Source organism: Myxocyprinus asiaticus, chromosome 2 (genome assembly GCF_019703515.2).
Source record: "Myxocyprinus asiaticus isolate MX2 ecotype Aquarium Trade chromosome 2, UBuf_Myxa_2, whole genome shotgun sequence".
NCBI lineage: Eukaryota > Metazoa > Chordata > Actinopteri > Cypriniformes > Catostomidae > Myxocyprinus > Myxocyprinus asiaticus.
Window position 1 is genome coordinate 56,565,778 of NC_059345.1, and position 20,415 is coordinate 56,586,192.

Below are 20,415 nucleotides of genomic sequence, written 5' to 3' on the forward strand. Positions count from 1 at the left end.
ACTACAGTAATGTTGTTAAATAATGTTAACAAATGGAACCTTTTTGTAAAGTGTTACCGTAATTTTACTGTGTGGGGCCTAAACATATAACTGCAGCATATAACTTGCAAAAGTGTGGCAAAGGGCACTTTATTAAAAATCGGTATCTGTATCATCAGATCTTAGTGTTAAAAAAAAAAAAAAAAAAATCGGAGATTGGTATCGGCCTCAAATTTCCTGATCGATGCACCACTATTATCTGCTGATAAAACCAACATCCTGAATGTTTAAGAGCAATAAGCAAAAAATTTAATGATAGTGACACCCTCACTAGTGACACTGGCTCCTCAGGCCCTACATAACACCGATTTGACCAATGAATGACTTGGGGTAGGGGCTATCTGTTTGTTTGATCAATGAGAGACGGGGGACATATTTGTAAAGCTGTTTAAAAACCATGTTCATTTTTGCAATTCTGTTTGGTGGCATCAATAGTTGCTGATATAATATAATTATATCAATTATAATAATATAATTTATATTATATTATATTTAATATAATATAAATTAATATTGTGGAGGATGACAGTTTAAGGGATTTAATGCCCATTGCGATGAATATGTCACCTATCTGGGGACTAGTTCTTTCAATTAGTCAAATTCCAACTTAGACTTCGGGAAATGTTTAATGTTAATTGAGTTGGTAATATTTTAGTGCATTTCTATCTTTATACTGTGGAAGGCTTTGTTTGTAAAATGTTAATAAAGCATTACATTGCTACATATTGTTTTCTTTCCTAAGATGGAAATAAATAAATTTTGACAAGTAGTGTAAAATTTCATCACTTTTAAAATCTGCGATTAATCTAGATTAACTACAACAAATTATGCGGTTAATCGCGATGAAAAATTTTAATCGACTGACAGCACTTACTCAAATATGTATCTTCTATTCAAGTTATTATTAACAGTAAAACATTAACAGTAATTAAACAACTGACAAATTCGTACTTTAGCCTAAATGTATTAAAATACACTGAAGAATATTTTAATATGAAACTTGCATTTCTTAAGTGTATTAAATTTAAATTACATTGAAACAGTAGGCTACCAGCACATATTATTTGGAGTTCTCTACATGCTTTTTGCTGTATTAAAGTTAACGATTAAACCGATTAACCAATTAATTGATTGTTAATTTCCACAACAGTCTGAAAATTGACATAATTTAATTTTTTATTTATTAATCTTATTGACTTTATCTCTAAATTGTTTTATTTAAATTGTAAACTTTCAAACCAGACACTTTCTTAACATGTTTAAAGACCCCATAAATAAAAAGTTTTGTGGTTTTGTGTTCACACTTGGCAGGTTTGGTTAGATTAAAACGAACTCTGGTGCGATTGCTCTGTTAGTGCGGTTCATTTGAACAAGTGTGAACGCTGTCACCCGAACCTTGGTGCGCACCAAACAAGCGGACCGAGACCGCCTGAATAGTGGATCTCGGTCCGCTTCCAAATGAACTCTGGTGTGGTTCGATTGATATATGAACTCAACATGGACCAAAGACATCTAAACGGACCAAAAACAGAAAGTAATTTGCCTAATACTGACCTCAAGTATACCTGGTTCTTCTCATCATAGGAGCTATGTTGCCCATTACAGTTTGGTACAGGCTTCAGAACCGCCATCAGCCATCCTTGCAGCATATTTTCGTTTGTGTGTGCAACGGAGGAATTCCTGCCGCTGTTTTGACTCCTTTACACATTTTATTAGCTCTTTGTTTGTTCTCAGCTGGTAAAAAATACCACCATATATACATATATAAATATAACAAGCGCATTTCGCCCAGCAGCCAGCATTGTTTTGGATGATCGGCAAGTTCCGTCAAAAAATATACATCATAAAAGCTGTCCAATCAGGTTGTGACTTTTTCCTGATGCCTTTGGTTTTGTATCATTAGGTTCAGTGTTAAAAATGCCTGTGTGAACGCTAAGCGAATCAGGACTAAATGTATCATTTTCTTTTTTGGTCCGGACCAAGAGGACCAAGAGAACCTAACTACAAGTGTGAACACACCCTAAGTCAACGCCTTTAAGCTTTGACGCCATTTAAATCCAAGAGTAGTCCTAAAAATTCACAAAACAGATATTTTTTTTTTATAACAGATATACGCATTTACTATTTACAGTCTCTTCCAGGAAAACAGACCAAAAATAATGACTCCTCATCTTGTTCGAAGTAGCATATACTGAATATACATTTTTGTCAAATAAAATGCTCTGTAAAATGACAACGCCCTCTCCCTAAATTTTAAATATCAACTGCTTCTTTGCCGGTTAAACATCATGTAGCAAATCACGGTTCATCTGTGTCTGAAGTAGCACTACAGCTCATACTTAATTCCCTTTCCAAACCACCAATTGGTTAACAATGAAGAGGCTGGAATTTACGCTATACATTTAGAAAGTGCTCTAGCCCTAGATTACTGTTTAAATAGGAAATATATCAACACAGGAAAGAAAACTACACCTGTCAAACTATTTCATGGGGCCTCTACTATAATACTACTACATATAGCATGATAAAAACCAATTTAGCTAAAATGGGGGGTGACATGACACATTCAAGCACACAACCACAGTAAAACCGTAAAAGGGTAGGCCTTTCTATGTTATAAATGTCAAAAAATGTTTTAAATCACTAACTATCTGATTTTACTGGTCACTACACTAACATAACTCATCAACTGTATAAGCATCTATCTCAATGTGCACACACAGAAAGTGCTCTATTATTGATTTTTTTTTTCTCAGTGCTGGCCGCAGTCTGACAGACAGCAGTCACCAGCAGTGGTGGTGACAGAGAGTTGAGAGAGGGAGACAGGGGACACATGCTGCCCTGAGAGAGAGTCCTATGACTAGGCTGAAGTGGGCCAATAAGGGGTATGGGTGAATCACCAAATACCTGCTGTCTCTCATCACACATACAAGCTTACCAACCATCAGCATGCTGAAGAAAAACAACACACACACACACACACACACACACACGCACACACACACACAGAGTGAAGGACTGTTTCCCTCATTAAACAGGAGCAAAGGTGTGTGAGAGAAATGGTTTAGATCTAGTTTTGATTGACTTACATGAAAAATCTGTTTGTTAATAATTCTGTGTTGAGCGGTAAGGACCTTATTAATTGCTGAAGGCTTGTAGAGAGTATGTAATTTTGAATAGGTATGAATACATCACTTAAACACTCAGAAAGTGTCAACTAAGCTGTGTGTGTTCATATTATGTAGTGAATCCCATGTCCACAGGGTGTTAGTGCATGCTTTGTGAAAGACACCATATCATATGGGAACTCATTCCCATAGCGACAGCTGATCAAAACACACAATCAGCAGGTCACTACATGGTTAACCTCCCACTTCCTCTTCAACAAACAGTGTAAAAACTAAGGGAGTGAGAATGCGAGACAAGGATATTCGCAAACAACCATTAAAAAATGTATCCAGAATAACATAGAGTCTGTACTGACAAAGAAAAATGTGATGGATGAAGAACTGTAGTGGTTGGATGGATTGTTAAAGTTGAAAACAAGCAGAAAGGTCTAATTAAGATAAGTGATAATGGCCTCACATAATGAAATGTTCTGCAATCAGTCTATAAGCTTAATAGGCTAGCATACCCCACTATTGTCAGTGGTTTAAGACAAAGACAGAGTGAGCAATATGTTTCGGCTCAGACTAGATTAATTTCAAGGGAAGCCTTTAATCAGAGCTGAAATCTATTTCCAGATGTACGCAAACTCAAGTAAATGCCTGTTTATTTTACATCATAATGCAGGGTTGCAACCTCTTGGTTTTTAACAAAATCTCTGTACATATATCCTAAAATTATGTACTTTATTATGCATTTTCCGGTATTATCCAATGGCGTCTCTACATTAGGGGCAGGTGGGGCTGCGCCCAACCAGATGTGGCGCTGTTGTGCAAAATGTGCGGCATAATCATACATTTATTTTAATAGTATATTTTTGGCATCTTAAACTTACTGTATATTATGTCCATTACACAAGACAAAAGTAGATTTTATTTTGAAAAATTTAATATTTATTATGGTCTGTTGCGTTAAAGCCATTTAATTGCTCTAATTTGCTATGCGTGGGGCTAGCCCATCCCGTTCATGTTCATCAAGGGAGATCTGGAGAACAGCATGCGCATGTGCAACGAGCATTCAATAATAGTCTGAGGGGCATGTTTGCCTTTGCCCCTTAGCCAATCAAAAGCTTTGATCATACGCATGTTAAGCTGACATTGTCCTCGGAAGTTACCGCTCGAGTGCAGACCTGTGTAGTGAACTTCATTGGTAAGTTTTAAAAGCTAATTTTGTGTTGCTGGTGCTGCTCATAATTTCAATGAATTGTGGGCTATTGCTTTGAGGTTTTGTTGATGCATTGCTTTGTGCTAGATTATAATAACTGCAAAATATTGAGAGTCTTTTGTTTTGATTAGTTTTGTAATGGTGTTCATGCGAGTTAGTGAGATAATACGCACAGCCTTTGACAAGCTGCCTATATCTTGTTTGCTTTCACGGTCACTTGAGCTTTTTGACGTGGATGTGCCAGGCCCGGCTCCACAGGGGGGCCTAGGTTGGCCTGGCCCACCCAATTATGATCTTGGCCCACCTTTGCAAGTACACCCCCACCCACCCCTCCAACTGCTTGGTCCTCCCTACATCTTAGAGCTGGAGCCGGGCCTGGGTCTAGGATGTGCATGTTTTAGTGGTGTTTAGGGATTATTTATTATTATTAGGGATGTTTGAGCGTGGCATTATTTTCAGAGGTTGCGCTAGAAAATACATTATTCTTCACTGACGGACTGAGCTGTAAAATTTCCATCATTATCAATTTTTATCCGTAATACTTCTTTTTATAAGTACTAGGGCTACATTCAGGCAATGGCAATTTCTCAGGGCCAGCAAAGCCTTCTCTGCTGGCCTAACATGCCAAATAAATAAATAATTTTCATCCTTTCATCCTATGTATTTTTGATCGTTTTCCACTCTTAATTAATCTACAAACAAATAGAGAAAAATGAAAAGTTTATCCAGTCAGAATTTATTCCTTGATGCTTACAAGCAAAGTGTGACAACTGTTTCACAAATCGCATGCCCGAAGCAGTGCGTGAGTCTGAGCTCCACCCTGTCAGGCCTTCAGAATTTCCACAGAATCTCTCAACAGTGTAAATGAATGAGCATCTAAAGTCAGATTGTCAGATTCATCAGCCAATCAGATTGATTTATTTGTTCTTGGTGGGTGTGGTCTTTAGTATATGTCCCAGTCGAGGCCTTCTAGCTGGCCTTGAGTGATGCAATCATGCTTTAATTGATGTACGTAATTTGAAAGCGAAGAGTGCGAGATCTGTCTGACGAGTCGGCTGTCATCACTGCTGTTATTGCCGTTGAGAAAGAGATCCTTATGGATTTACAAACACTGAGATGTTCTGCATGATCGTGTGATTGCTTAATTTATTAAACAGGAAAGGAGGGCTGATTTTCACTTCAAGTAAATTGGTAAGTGCTTTTTGCATTGTTATAGCAACATCAGGAGTTTTCTAAGTGTAAATTAGGCTGCTTGAGCATTCAGTGTCGGATCAAGTTTTGAAAAGTAGTGCTGCATTCCATTCAACTCGGAAAGTCGGATTTTCCAACTTCGTACTAATAAAAGTGCAATGGAATGCATCTTTAATTCAGAATTACAACTTGTATGCTCGTGCAGAAATTCTCAACAGAGACGCAGGTGTATGATGTCACACAAACATGTCGACACACAGGGAGATATACAAAGTAAGTGATAAACATTCACTTTATTAAGTAATATCGATAAATGAGTTCATTTCCACATTACATGATATTAAAGCTTGTTTAACAAACGCCTGCAGAAACAGGTGTATAAAACATTATAATCTCTTTTGATAATCGTACACCTGAAGCACAAATGTTGGGTTGCTAGGAGACATCTCCAATGAGAGTCAAACCCCTGCTAAGCTAATGGGAGCACTGCAGATTTGTTTCCTTAAATGTCATCTTCCAAATATCGGGGAATGGAATGCATTTATGGTCGGAGATATCAAGTAGGAATATCCCACATCCAACTTGAATGGAACGCAGCATAACCGTGTACCCTGACGAAACAAAATTTATTGTAAGCAACATTTAAATTGCAAATATTATTAGATAGATTTTTCCAGGTATTACTGACCTCCTTGGCAGATTCATATGAAAAATTATGATTTTTGAATGTCTGTTCGGGAGATGTTCATTTCACAAAACAGTCATGCTGCAGTTAAAATTAGGCTTGCTTGAGCATTAAGTGTAATTTCAAGTTTTGGCTTTCGAGCATGGACGTGTTTTTAAAAATTGGTATTATTTGTTAGCTGCGACATAATGTATGATGCCCAAAGGCATAGGGTGTCTTATTCATTGTGAAACTGTTTTCTTAATGGCATGAATCACACTGAAGACTTCAAATGCACGGCCCGCCACTGCATTCAGGGGAGTAGCATCCTTTATATATGATAGACTTTTTGACTTCCCATGCTTGAGCCTGGTGAAACCAAGGAGTCTTAGAGTGAAAGTTCTACCTGTCAATCTACCGCTGCACTAAAACAAGTTTTTTAAGCTTTGCCGGTTAAAGCGCATGCATACATGCAATGATTCAGATTTTTCAGTGTGGCTGTTAATATGCATCTTAACGCATCTTAAAGGTGCAAAAAAAAAATTGTTTTTACTCAAATGAAGGAATAGTAATTTTGAAACTTATGTATAAAATCATGACCAATAGTATGAGATGAGGAATCCAGTTACATCAGTAACCTTATAAAAGCTATTTTATTGTACACGGAGAGGGTACGCACATGGGGGCTGCCAAGTTAGAATCACATGACCAGCCGAATACTACTCACTTATTCTCAGTTACTGCCCTGTTATTTGGCACTTTCACTCATTGATTAAATTAATCATAGCTGACTGTGAATTTTAAATGTATACAATGGCATCTGTAACTGAAAACTATTGTGTTTGAATGATTCTGCATCCACGCTACTAGGTGTCAGTGTAAGTCCAAGATGACAAATTCAAAAAATAACCCCTTTAAATACCAGGGAACAAACATGGCACATACATACAGTGGGATTGTGTGAGAGACAGTGCCATTAAAACTGATGCACTAGGTTAGAATGGTTTTCTCTTTTTTTTTTTTTTTTTTTTACTGTCAAAATGACAGACAGCATCTGGAATTATCAGTCAATGTTTCAAAAAAGGTAAATGACAGAAGTTTCTGTTAACACAAACTGTTTTTTGGGTTAAGTGATTCTTTGTGCCCCAGAAATAATGAGCCTGACACACCACTGGAATTATGCACATATTTTAGGGGACATATCACGAGGAATCACATTTTCTTTGATCTTTTGAGATAAGAGTTTGATGTAGTATGAAAACATGCTGTAACTTTTAGAACTTCCTGCCCAGTCCAAAAAGACTTCTGTTTATTGAAACTAAGCAGCAAAGCAGATCTTTCTGAAATCCTTGGACATGCATGTTCTTAATATTGCTTAATAAGCCAACAACATGTGCGGTCATGCAAATGCATTAAATGGCTTCCCTTTATCAGTGTAAGGTCATAAACCGCTTAAGAATAAAAACAGGTTGATTTTTGCCTATTACCCCGATTTTGAGTTGCATGTTATCACCTTCACTGCCGTTCTTACCAGCTTATCCAATGTGTGCAAGTGTTGTGCACATGACTATTTATGTTTTGACATCACAAGCGGAGTATAACCTGATGATTTCAAGTCTCTTGTAAACATAGTTTTCTTGCATTGCCGGTTTATTGGTTTGCATGTAAACCCATAAAATTGGTCATTTTATTAAGCCGATTTTTGGTAGTTATCTGCATACTGTTGTGCATGTACTGAAAATGCACTCATTAACATATGACCTTCCACATTTACATGTCACCAGTGTCAATTTGTGTCTGGTAAAGTAATAAAGAAGAAGTAGGGTAGATAGATTCTATTATTCCTAAACAAAAGAAAAACATGTAGAAAGTTCACCAAAGCTTGTGCTTTTACTGGCTGGGTGTAGCACCTACAGCTCTGCATATCCTTCTGATGGGTCCCAACATTAGGAAAGAGTGGCTAAGTTTGTTTTTAACAAGCTCCCTGATCATTTTAGCCTGACCTTAACAGTTTAAGCGGCACATTTCAGCACAGACAGTTTTGTATACCTGTCACAATATAATGCAGGCTTCACAAAGATGTTGTTATTAAAGGATGGGGTAGTTGCAAACCCGCAGTTCAAATCAACACACAAAAAGGGCATTTACACAAATGTCCTAAGGCACAGCAGCAAAAAACGGCTTGTTTAATTCCAAGTCAGAGAGAGGATGGAAAATGGTCATGAAAAACTAAATTACAACCAATTCACCACAAAAACTTTAACATTATAAGGGGAGAAAACTGTATAAAAAAATAAAATTAAAAAAAAAAGAATAAATAGTAAATCGCATTATGATATAGCCCTTTTAGGTTCCCTATTTAGGCATCATATTTATTTGAAAGCTTCAAGAGTTTTGGTTTTGCATGAACTGTCTAGACTTTAAAAAAAATCTCTGATAAATGAAGATGTACACTCAGTCAACAGCAGACAAATCTACAGTTGTGTCGTTAATCAAAACCAGGTATAAAGAGATGTTAGATCAATGACAGGCATAAGTGCTTTAATTTGTGATATGAGATGGTCAAGCATAATAAAACATTATGGACATCTGAGATATTTTAAATCAATCAAAACACTGTCAGAGGTGTTCCCATGTCCTCTAGTCTATCAAAGCCTGGCTCTGGGGGTCATTCTTTCTGAACATAGGACATGTTGAAGGGGGGAGATAGAGAAAGCAAAGTTGATACAGTGAAACACTAGCAGGGTAACCCCTGCCAGACACATGCATTCTCGCACACAATCTCTCTCTCTCGTCTGTCGTTTCTGGAGTGGAATAATCCAGACAAGTGTTCATCATATTCCCTAGATTAGAGCACTTTAAGATATTCAGTTTGGCTGCTTGCAAGAGTGTGTATGCACGTCTGTGCATGTGTGTTTCTATTTGTACATGACTGAAAGCCCAACTGACTCGGAGTCTAAAGTATCCAAAAACCCACCAATCCATCAAATACTCATTTCATGAGGGTCTTTAATAAAAGTAAGTATGACAAGGAAAAAAACATTGCTCACTTTTTTTTAATCCATCCTTATCTCCAAGCTAGAAATCTAAGAGGGACGTGGGAAATCGCTACTACTCTAGTTTCTGTAATTACAGGTTCCGTAGCAGTAATCATCACAAAGCCCTTTATACTAATGAAAGTGTTTAACAATCATTACAGGACTGAAGGGTATATATTGTTGTGACTACATCCGTTGACCTATTATAGGCTGGGTGATGTCACAGGTGTAGCCCTGCAGATGTGTTGGTGACTGATGTGATTGGTCTGAATAGATTTAAGAGAGGATGGAAGTAGAACATTTGGAAAAGGTCTGATCCTAATGGCCACGTACATACTACAAAGTTTTGGGAGTGACAACCGCATTTAAACCGCAGTTAAAACTGGCCTTAACCCGGGGTTTAAAAGGATGTTGGCCCAGGGTTAAGCGTAGTGTAAAGACCTCATACAACATACCATTAGGAGGTCCTATATAAGAGCAATGACACACACATAGACATCCTCACATTTAGTACCAGCCCTATATGCCCACTCCAATTCTCTACAAAACATATTTACGCCACACGTACAAATCACACACTCATATCGTTAGCTTTAACTGAAGTTTGAAGTCATTAAAACTCTTTTCTTTTAACCACTCCACAGATTTAATATTGGCAAACTATAGTTTTGGCAGTCTACTTTGAGCATGACACAAGTAATTTTTCCAACAACTGTTTACAGACAGATTGTTTCACTTTTAATTGACTATATCACAATTCCAGTGGGTCAGAAGTTTACATGCACTAAGTTAGCTGTGCCTTTAAACAGCTTGGAAAATTCCAGAAAATGATGTCAAGCCTTTAGACTTTATTTATTAGAATAAATAATTACATATTCTTTATTAGAATTAGCTTCTGATAGGAGGTGTACTGAATTGGAGGTGTACCTGTGGATGTATTTTAAGGCCTACCTGCAAACTCAATACCTCTTTGCTTGACATCATGGGAAAATCAAAAGAAATCAGCAAAGATCTCAGAAAAAAATTGTGGACCTCCACAAGTCTGGTTCATCCTTGGGAGCAATTTCCAAACGCCTAAAGGTACCACGTTCATCTGTACAAGCAACTGTACGCAAGTATAAACACCATGGGACAACGCAGCCATCATACCGCTCAGGAAGGAGACGCATTCTGTCTTCTAGAGATGAACATAGTTTGGTGCGAAAAGTGCAAATCAATCCCAGAACAACAGCAAAGGACCTTGTGAAGATGCTGGAGGAAACAGGTAGACAAGTATCTATATCCACAGTAAAACGAGTCCTATATCGACATAACCTGAAAGTCTGTTCGGCAAGGAAGAAGCCACTGCACCAAAACCACCATAAAAAAGCCAGACTACAGTTTGCAAGCGCACATGGGGACAAAGATCTTACTTTTTGGAGAAATGTCCTCTGGTCTGATGAAACAAAAAGTGAACTATTTGGCCATAATGACCATCATTATGTTTGGAGGGAAAAGGGTGAGGCTTGCAAGCCGAAGAACACAAACCCAACCATGAAGCATGGGGGTGGCAGCATCATTTTTTGGGGGTGCTTTGCTGCAGGAAAGACTGGTGCACGTCACAAAACAGATGGCATCATGAGGAAGGAAAATGATGTGGATATATTGAAGCAACATCTCAGACATCAGCCAGGAAGTTGCTTGGTCGCAAATGGGTCTTCCAAATGGACCACGACCCCAAGCATACCTCCAAAGTTGTGGAAAAATGGCTTAAGGACAACAAAGTCAAGGTATTGGAGTGGCCATCACAAAGCCCTGACCTCAATCTAATAGAGAATTTGTGGGCAGAACTGAAAAAGCGTGTGCATGCAAGGAGGCCTACAAACCTGATTCAGTTACACCAGTTCTGTCTGGAGGAATGGGGCAAAATTCCAGCAACTTATTATGAGAAGCTTGTGGAAGGCTACCCAAAACATATGACCCAAGTTAAACAATTTAAAGGCAATGCTACAAAATACTAACAAAGTTTATGTAAACTATTGACCCACTGGGAATGTGATGAAAGAAATCTCTACTATTATTCTGACATTTCCCATTCTTAAAATTAAGTAGTGATCCTAACTGACCTAAAACGGAATGTAAATGTCTACAATTAAATGTCAAGAATTGTGAAAAACTGAGTTTAAATGTATTTGGCTAAGGTGTATATAAACTTCTGACTTCAACTTTAAGTACACTACAGTACTGTAATTTTTAGCAACTCTAGTCCTTTCAAAATGATCACAAAATGCCTTAACTGGATTATAAACAAGCTAAAGAGCCAGACAGTCTGTCTGTATGTAGAAGCTAACTTAGCTCACTTTGCTGAACCTGCTCTTGAATTAGGCTGTGTACAGAAAGGAAGGCTATTTCCAGCCAGATCACAGTCCTTTTACATAAGGACTGCTGACTGACAGACGGTTCCTATACAAGGCTTTTAATATTGCTGATCGTTTCTGAGGACAAGGCCAGAAATGGAAGACTGTTGAGATCAATCTGTCACTCTCTGTCTAATTGGTTACCATTTAACAAATCTGGATAGTTTACAGCACTCAAGATGGTTTTTCTTGAAGTCACTTGAAAGGTTGCTAAAGTTTACAAGCTTTACAAGTTATGAGGTTGTTTAAAGACCCTGTGAAATCAAACTTAAAGGTTTAGCTGCTTTAAGTCCATATCTTTTAGCTTTAAGGTCTATATGCTAGTGTAGCCTACTTCTCAAGGTTGACAAAATTCATTTTCAGAAGATATAAGCATTTAAAATCTGCAGTCTCTCTCTTCCAGCTAAAAAGACTCCGGAACATCCATGACATCACATCGAGGTTGAGAAACCTTGTCCGATCAAATACTTTCTAGAACGAGACCGCACCCTCCCCCTACAACTGTTCAGCGCATCTGGCTGTGTTCTAACTGGCACTGATAATGCCTTCGCAGGACACTTCAGAGCACAGTCCATACGGTAGGATCATTCCAAACAGATTTTCCAATAAAAATTGCTTAAAAAGTAAATTCTAGCTGACCATTATCACCTTTCAGTCATCTGAAGCTCTCACGGTTGAGGGTAATTGTCTTTAAAGGGAATAGGGCATTGGAATGATCACTTCTGAATGGGACGCACCAATACGGGACCGGGACGTGAGGAAAGTTGCTGGAGTTAATTTATATTTTTTTTGCAGCCCAGAGGTTTCTTGGGATGTACAGCTAGAGTACATGTTTTATTCTTTATGCTTGGTGTATTGTGATTCAAAACATTGATATATTATCTTTTCCTCGCTTGTTTCTCATTCATCTGCATTCAACTTGGACAACAGCCCCAGCCTCATTGTAGGCAAAGACCGCAATGTGCTCTGTAGGCTGGTTCTGGATTAATGTTGTCAGTTAGATCATTGTTCGGTTCTCAAGTCTTTGGAAAAGCCAGCCGGAATGTTGATCGCTTCTCAAGTTTTCACGGTAAGTGGCTCTGACATGAGCAGCATGGTGGAAAGGGATGTGTGTGTGTGTGTGTGTGTGTGTGTGTGTGGGGCTGCAAACTAAAGCCTATTGGCTATTTAAAAAAATGGGATGAGTTGTTCTACATGTCCTGCCCCTATTTCCTGTTTCAGTAGGAAATGCATCAAAACACCAAATCGAACTGCACTCGTTAAGGCACGTCACGGGGACTTTAAATTTACAGTGAAGATAGTGGGGTAAATAAATGCACTGAATAATACTAGTGTGTGTACACATTTCTCTTTCTCTGTAATCAGCTTCTGTGATAAGCGTTTAAATACACAGATCACGTAAATTGTAATGTTGAATTGGTTGTTGTCAAGCGATTGAAGCTTTGTGTGTTGTTCACTACAAAGATAAAGTCTGTGTCCAAATTCGCATACTAGTATGAAGTAAGTGCAACAGTACACTGTTTATGTCTGCATGCAAGCATCTAGCTTTTTCATTTATGCGTTTAAAAAACTGCTGTGGAACTTTCAGTCTCTTGTTCCTTGCTACTTTTAGGTGAACTCAACCTATACACTTGAATTTTAATCTGAGATATGAGACTTTTAACATAGAAAAATTGCATAAGCATACACTTAATAAAGTGAATAATGTATATAAGCATCAAAATGAAAAATTAATTAAAAAAGTTAAATCAGAATAAGACTCTTTTCAAACATGTACAGAGGGCTGACTCACAATATTTCTACTCTAGTTCTGCATATTTTGTGTTTGCATCTTTTTAATGGACTATTGCAAAGTGGACTATTTAAATATTTATTCTGACTCTGCTGTCAAAAGTATAGTAAATGCACTGGGATAGGATAGATATGCCTAAACCTGTTTCTATCCCTTGCAAATAAAACACACATGCAAGCACAAACATACAGCCACACGCACACACTCCCAGACAGGTGATGTGCTTGACAGTCACTAGCAGGTGAGGAACTAAAGTACTTAAATGAGGTGTGTGAGTGAGTGTGTGTTCTGGGGAAGAAGATAATAGAACTTAACACAAAGAAAATGTAGAACCACAATATGGAACGGATCTAAATCCTGACACGGTTTATAGGGAAGGACTGCTCCAAAGCTGAGGTCAAGAGACTGTTGTGACCTTTACTGCCTTCTCAAAACATCAGACAGTCACAACATTCACACACACTTCCTGTAGTTTCGCCTGTCACCGGCATTTCCTCTGGTCAAGACTCATAGCTCAGCAGCCTGCATTAATGCATCATCAACCCGATGATCCCAGAAACTGCAAATATGCCATTCTCCTCCCTCTTACTGTCTTCCAGAACCCGTCAGAAGATCCACCAGTTCATCTTTCTGTCCTTCACTCTCCCTCCTTTTTTGCTGCTCCTCTTTTTGTACATATAGAAGAATTTTGCTGATTTATTCCAAAGCGAACGTACTGGATGCGAACATAAATGGTGAGCAAACCTTGTTACTTTAAGAATGTCATATTCACATGTAAACAGTTAGATGGTCACACTGTTTTCATTTAAAACGTCCAAAAAATACACTATTTTTGTAAATATACAGTACAGTGGCCCAAAAAAATATTTGAACTCTTAAGACATGCTTATGGCATGTATGAATGTATTTGCATTATATTATATATATATATAAATATCAAACCCAGTGGTATTTTAAAGAAATATAGCACAAATTCTTACAGTACATCTAATGCACTTTATATACACTCACTGAGCACTTTATTAGGAAAAACCTGTACACCTACTTATTCATGCGATTATCTAATCAGCCAATCGTGTGGCAGCAGTGCAATGCATAAAATAATGCAGACACGAGTCAGGAGCTTCAGTTAATGTTCACATCAACCATCAGAATGGGGAAAAATGTGATCTCAGTGATTTTGACTGTGGCATGATTGTTGGTGTCAGACGGGCTGATTTGATTATTTCTGTAAACTGCTGATCTCCTGGGATTTTCACGCACAACAGTCTCTAGAGTTTACACAGAACGGTGCCAAAACAAAAAAAACATCCAGTGCGGACAGAAAATGCCTTGTTGATGAGAGAGGTCAATGGAGAATGTCCAGACTGGTTTGAGCTGACATAAAGGCTACAACTGAGATAACCCCTCTGTACAATTGTAGTGAGCAGAATAGCATCTCAGAATCCACAACATGTCGAACCTTGAGGCAGATGGGCTACAACAGCAGAAGTTATATAGTGTTCCTAATAAAGTGCTGAGTGAGTGTATAATGCAATGTCATTCAGACATTTTTAAGTCTCCAAATATTTTTTGGGGTCACTGTATGTGTCAAGACATGCATTAAAAAACACAGCTGTAGCAAAGTGCAACACCTTGTGAGTGTTAATGATAGGAAGGGGGGAAAAAAACAAACTCAACGCCATCCTTGTACTTTTGGTCAAAGCCACAGCTGTCCCTCTCCATACCTCCCTCCCTCCCTCCCTCTATTTTTTTTCGCAGACCGTCTGTTAGTCTCCATCAATGATTGTCTGTTTACTTCCCCCTTGATTTTTTCATCCTCTTTTTAACTCAATTTAACACTGCCATTAGTTCTCTATTTTATACTTCTTCACAACATTAACTTCTTGATTCAGTTCAATCCAGTGACTCATTAGTCAAACATTCCTTGAACATTTGCAAAGACTTATCCAGTAGTTTGCAACCTTTACTGGGCTTATAAATGATTTTCCCCTCATGCTTTACCCTATTATTTTTTTCCTCCCTTTTATTATCCTTACCAATTTTCCTTTACCACCAAGCCACATCTGTAACATTGTTATGCAAGTACACTTCATATCCAGGGAAACCATACACTAGATGTGCGAGTGTGTACGAGAGAGTGAGATTAAGGATTGCTTGTCCCCCTATCTGGCGCTTTGCCATGCTGGTTCCTTCCATGCCAATACTGGTATCCCGCATCCTGACAATTTAAGTAGTTTTAAATGAATAGGATTAAGACTCTTAAGGGACCGCCACGTCACGCATTAATGTTGACTAAAAAGCTAGGAAATTTGGAAAAGAGGATTTTACGTGCTGAGATGAGTTTGGAGAAGCAAAGGGGTACATTAGTTTCTGGCTGTGTGATTTATGCACTGCTAAGCCACATGTTCATCTCTTTTGTCAACGTACTGCATGTTCTCTTATGATATGCTTTTATGGGCAGTCTCACGGTTCCTTCAAGTCATGTCCAAATTATTGTATTTACAAGCTGCGCACATCTGAACACCACCACAAAGTCGTAATTACCAGTAGGAAACTCTGGATTTTCTTTGAGCCCTGACTTTCCGAGATGGGGGCATGCCGATAAAAGAATCATGGTGGAGAAATTGGTATTGGAAATAATTAAGTTTTATTTGTGGATTTTGACTGTACAGTTTAGTTTTTATGCATTTTGTGTACTGTTAATGAAGAATAGCGATAAAGCTTGCCAGAAAATACGACTACTTTAGCTGGTTTTTGAGGCAACAGGCAACATAACTACATTTCCCATCTGGTGGCGGTACAAGAATGATAAGATAGATCGATAATGCATCAACCACACACATAATGCATGGCTGTGCTTTTCCTTTTGTTGCCAAAAAGAGAATAAAATATGAAAATGGCCAAAACGAGTATGTTATTTCCGAGTAAAATCGCTTGAATCTGGCATCATACTAGTATTTACGACTTCGACTTCAGAAGTAAGAACTTCCCAGGAGGACTTGAACGCCTTATAAAATCAGTTTTACTCTACATGGAGAGGATCCTCTCATGGGGGCTGCCATGTCAAGACTCAAGAAGTATACTTTGGTCAGACTGCACTGCGTACAGGACATGTGATGCAAATTCCATCATCAGCAGAGTGCTCAAGCACTGAACGCATGCGGTCCAATTTTTCTAACCGCACATACTCTGAACGTGCAATATGGAATTATATGCACTAATTATTGGGTTCACAAGGTGGCAGCACTCACATTTGAGCAGTTGCTGTCATGAAGAAGCATTAGACGAAGATGTAATCGCCACTAAACAACAGAAGATGACTGTGGAAACAAGAACAGATGATGTGCACATCAAGAACGCGTGTGAGCAGGTCAGGATATAACTGCAATTTTTATAACTCGAGTTTGAAGGAATATAAATTCCTGAAGAGAAATAGTCCAGTATCTCATAGCAGTCATAGCACGTATGGGAAAACCTCCTGTGTATCCGCGCACAGTAATATGGAGTATATTTGACAGGCTGGCCTTCGACTGTACATAGATGCTGAGTGTTCGCGCCAAAATGTAAGTATACTTTGGGCTTAATTTGAAAGGCTAGCGTTCGACTGTACACATTAATTCAGTGTTCAGGTAAAAAACTAAGTTTACTTCGGGCTTTTGGAACACATGACCAGCCGAATAATATAAAACTACTCACTTTATCTCGGTAACCGCTATTCAACATGTTCACTCATTAATCATGGCTGACTGTGAATAGTGAATTTCTACAATGGCACTGATAACTGAAAACTATTACATTTGAATTTGAATCCCAAGATTGATCTTTTACTTATACTTGTTCACTTCACTTTTGGTTGTGTTAAGTATTATATCTGTTAAATAAATAGCAATTGAACTGCATAATTTGGGCCCTGTTGTTAATTTTTTTAAATATTTTTTGCGATTTTTAAGAGTTAGGTTCCCTGTATAATTTATGGCATTAGTAAAGAGAGAATTTTTCATATTTTAGCAAAATGTACATATTAAATGAAATATACCCAAATAATTCCGATGAGCTAAAAGCCAAAGGCTAATGACCTTAAGCCAGCCAGTATTCTATAAATGCATGAATGAGTAACAGTTCATGGTCTTCACTTTAACACAAGTTAATCTCCTACTAACAACAGCTCTGCACAAAATAGTGCTGATGTAACGTGCCAATTATCTCATAATTTACGAATGTGGTAACCTAACAACGCATTACAATGGAATAATGAGCACGTAAATTTAGAGATCCAAATACAGTTAGCGTGGTTCCACGCGTCTTGCCTTTAGCACTTTAACCCTTGTGCGTCAATTTAAAAAAGTTACTCAGAGGTCCTTAGAGGACAAAAATGTCTGCGTCAAAAAACTGCCATAATAATATTATATATTAATATTATTTTTTATTATTGTAATTTTTTAACCAACATCAGTCCTGATTATAACTACCAAATATTCATTCATTTTCAGGATTTTAACCCTTTAAATGGCAGTTTGTTTATATAATGCCACCGTTGTTTTTTATGGGAATTTATTTAATTATTATTTTCCATATACTAAATGCTATGGGGAATTTTGTGGGGGGGATTATCACAGTCTGGGATATGTCAATGATTAGCAATAACATTGATTTTGATGCATTATTATTTTTTTGTGCAGTGTCAGATAAAAATAAAAAATAAAAAATAAAAAAAGTACCTTAGAGGACAAAAATGTCCACTTCAAAAAACTGCCATAATAATATTATATATTAATATTATTTTTTATTATTGTAATTTTTTAACCAACATCAGTCCTGATTATAACTACCAAATAGGCATTAATTTTCAGGATTTTAACCCTTTAAATGCCAGTTTGTTTACATAACGCCACTGTTGTTTTTTACACACACAAATTTCTCAATACACACATACAAAACACACTCTGACATCCATACCAACACATTCACACAATTTAAGCTGCATAATTTATTCAATTGGCCTGCAGTGCTCTATAATATAGCAAACAGAAAATAGGAAAAAAGCATGTATTTGCTCCATAGGCTAAACATGAAAAAAAAATGGCGCCATCTGGTGGAAAATATAAAAAAAATAAATACATTTTGAAGCCAGGGCTCCGGAATGAAAGCATATCATAGAATTCATGATTTTATGCTTTAATGGCACTAGGATCAAATATTGCGGTTTTAATGGGTTTCAATGGGGACATTTTTGTCCTGAAAGTCCTGAGTTTTTGTGTACACAGTGTATTATAGATGTATTATAGGAACTGAGGTTGAAATATCAAAATTCCCCCAAAAATACACACCTTTGGCAAAAATGTATGGCGCTGGCATTAACACAGCCAAAATGATCGAAAAAACAAAAATGAAAAATGTCCTGAAGGTCGCACAAGGGTTAAGTCTCTGGGAATAAAATGTGGGTTAATGCCAGATTGATGCTTATATTCTGCCCATTGGCTCGTAGTAAAGTTAACGCGGTGGCTGTGAAAGATTACCTGAGCACTGTTGTAGCAGGCACCACTGTACGATGACCTGCTGATGAGTTTGTCATGATTTGTCATACAACAAGATCAAACTCGAACACATAAACTCGGACTGTTAAAATTGATTAATGGTCTTGACACGATTTTTATTATTATTATTATTTAGTTAAGCTTCCAAAACGAGTCTTACCTCACAGTCGTAGAGATCCGTTAGTTGGTCAATGATCCACTCTTCCAAATTGAGTCTCTTTCTCAGTTCTTTCCGGTCGTATTTCACTGTGACCCGTCCCTGCTTTCGGACCGGGGTCTCCGCTTCTTCGGTTGAACCGGTGGGCGTTTGGAAGTATACGCGAGCTGGTTGGCTCGATTCTGGGCTTGTTACCGCCGCCATAGTCTGCTGATATCCTGTAAATTACCGGCTGATATTGTCGATATATCGGGTCTTCTTCCCCACGTTTGCTTAGCAGCGTGATTTAAAATGCCACTTCTAGATCTATTATTGTCTCCTCGCAAAACTGAGTGGCATGTGGCAACTACTTGATAATATTTTTACGTAACTCATACAAAGTTGCGTCTATATTTGATTGTGTGTTTCGCCTGCGCTTCTTGTCACTAGAAATAAATGTATCGAGTCGCTAAGCACTTCCAGAACTGCAGATAGCTTTAGAAAGGAACCCAACCATAAACGCTCAAATCACTTTAAACTCGCGAGTCCTCCTCGTGGCCTACTGTTTTCCTTCAACTAAAGATGGAAGCCGTTTGTAAAAGATTTATCCGTGCACTGAAAGAGAAAGACTGTTTACTTTCTGCTGTTATTTACTGCAATAAAAACGAAAACAAGCAGCGCAGTGTCCCTCTTTTTTCTTGTCCTTCTTTTTCCTTACTGTCTTTTCCTACTCTGCTTCCCTCGTGTGTGTAACCCCCTCTGACTGTTCTTTCTCTCCCTCCCTCTCTGTCCGTCTCACTCTTCCTTTCCCTTCCCCCGTCCGTAACGCTGACTAATAAGTTCATCAACCCTCACCCCAGGCTATATGCAACCAGATAATCCTGTTATTTCAGGTGCATTTCTAAGATAAGTGAGTAATAAAACGGGAGGTTTCATTCATAGTGGTATCTATACATGAGACTTTTCAACTCTGTTGAAACATTTCTGTGTTTGCTTAATTTTGTGGCTTGTATTTGTATTTCTACTGAACTTTTACTGGCAAAATATCTGACAAGATTTATTGGGTTATACCTGTTTGAGTATATTCTCTGGCATTAAACCTGTTCAAGGGATTATACAAGTTCACACAAGACTAAAGTTACAAATGCAATGCATAAAGCTTTAAACTTAACCCTTGCATACCATGGGATCATTAAATGCTACTCAAAGAGATAATTTTCATTTTGGGGTGAACTATCTCATAATTTACTCACCCTCATGCCATCCTGGATGTAAATGACGTACTTTCTTCTG

General features: G+C 37.8%; 1 protein-coding gene across 1 annotated transcript in view; it reads right to left on the reverse strand.

The window, feature by feature from the left end:
* The window catches only part of LOC127416625 (protein phosphatase 1 regulatory subunit 14B-like), a 47,949-nt gene extending 28,034 nt beyond the window's left edge, over positions 1 to 19,915 (reverse strand). Inside the window, exon 1 of the mRNA XM_051656072.1 lies at positions 19,147 to 19,915. Coding sequence (XP_051512032.1) covers positions 19,147 to 19,347 — 201 coding nt within the window. The 5' untranslated portion in view covers positions 19,348 to 19,915. The remainder of the gene's footprint in view (positions 1 to 19,146) is intronic.
* Between the last annotated feature and the right edge of the window lie 500 nt (positions 19,916 to 20,415).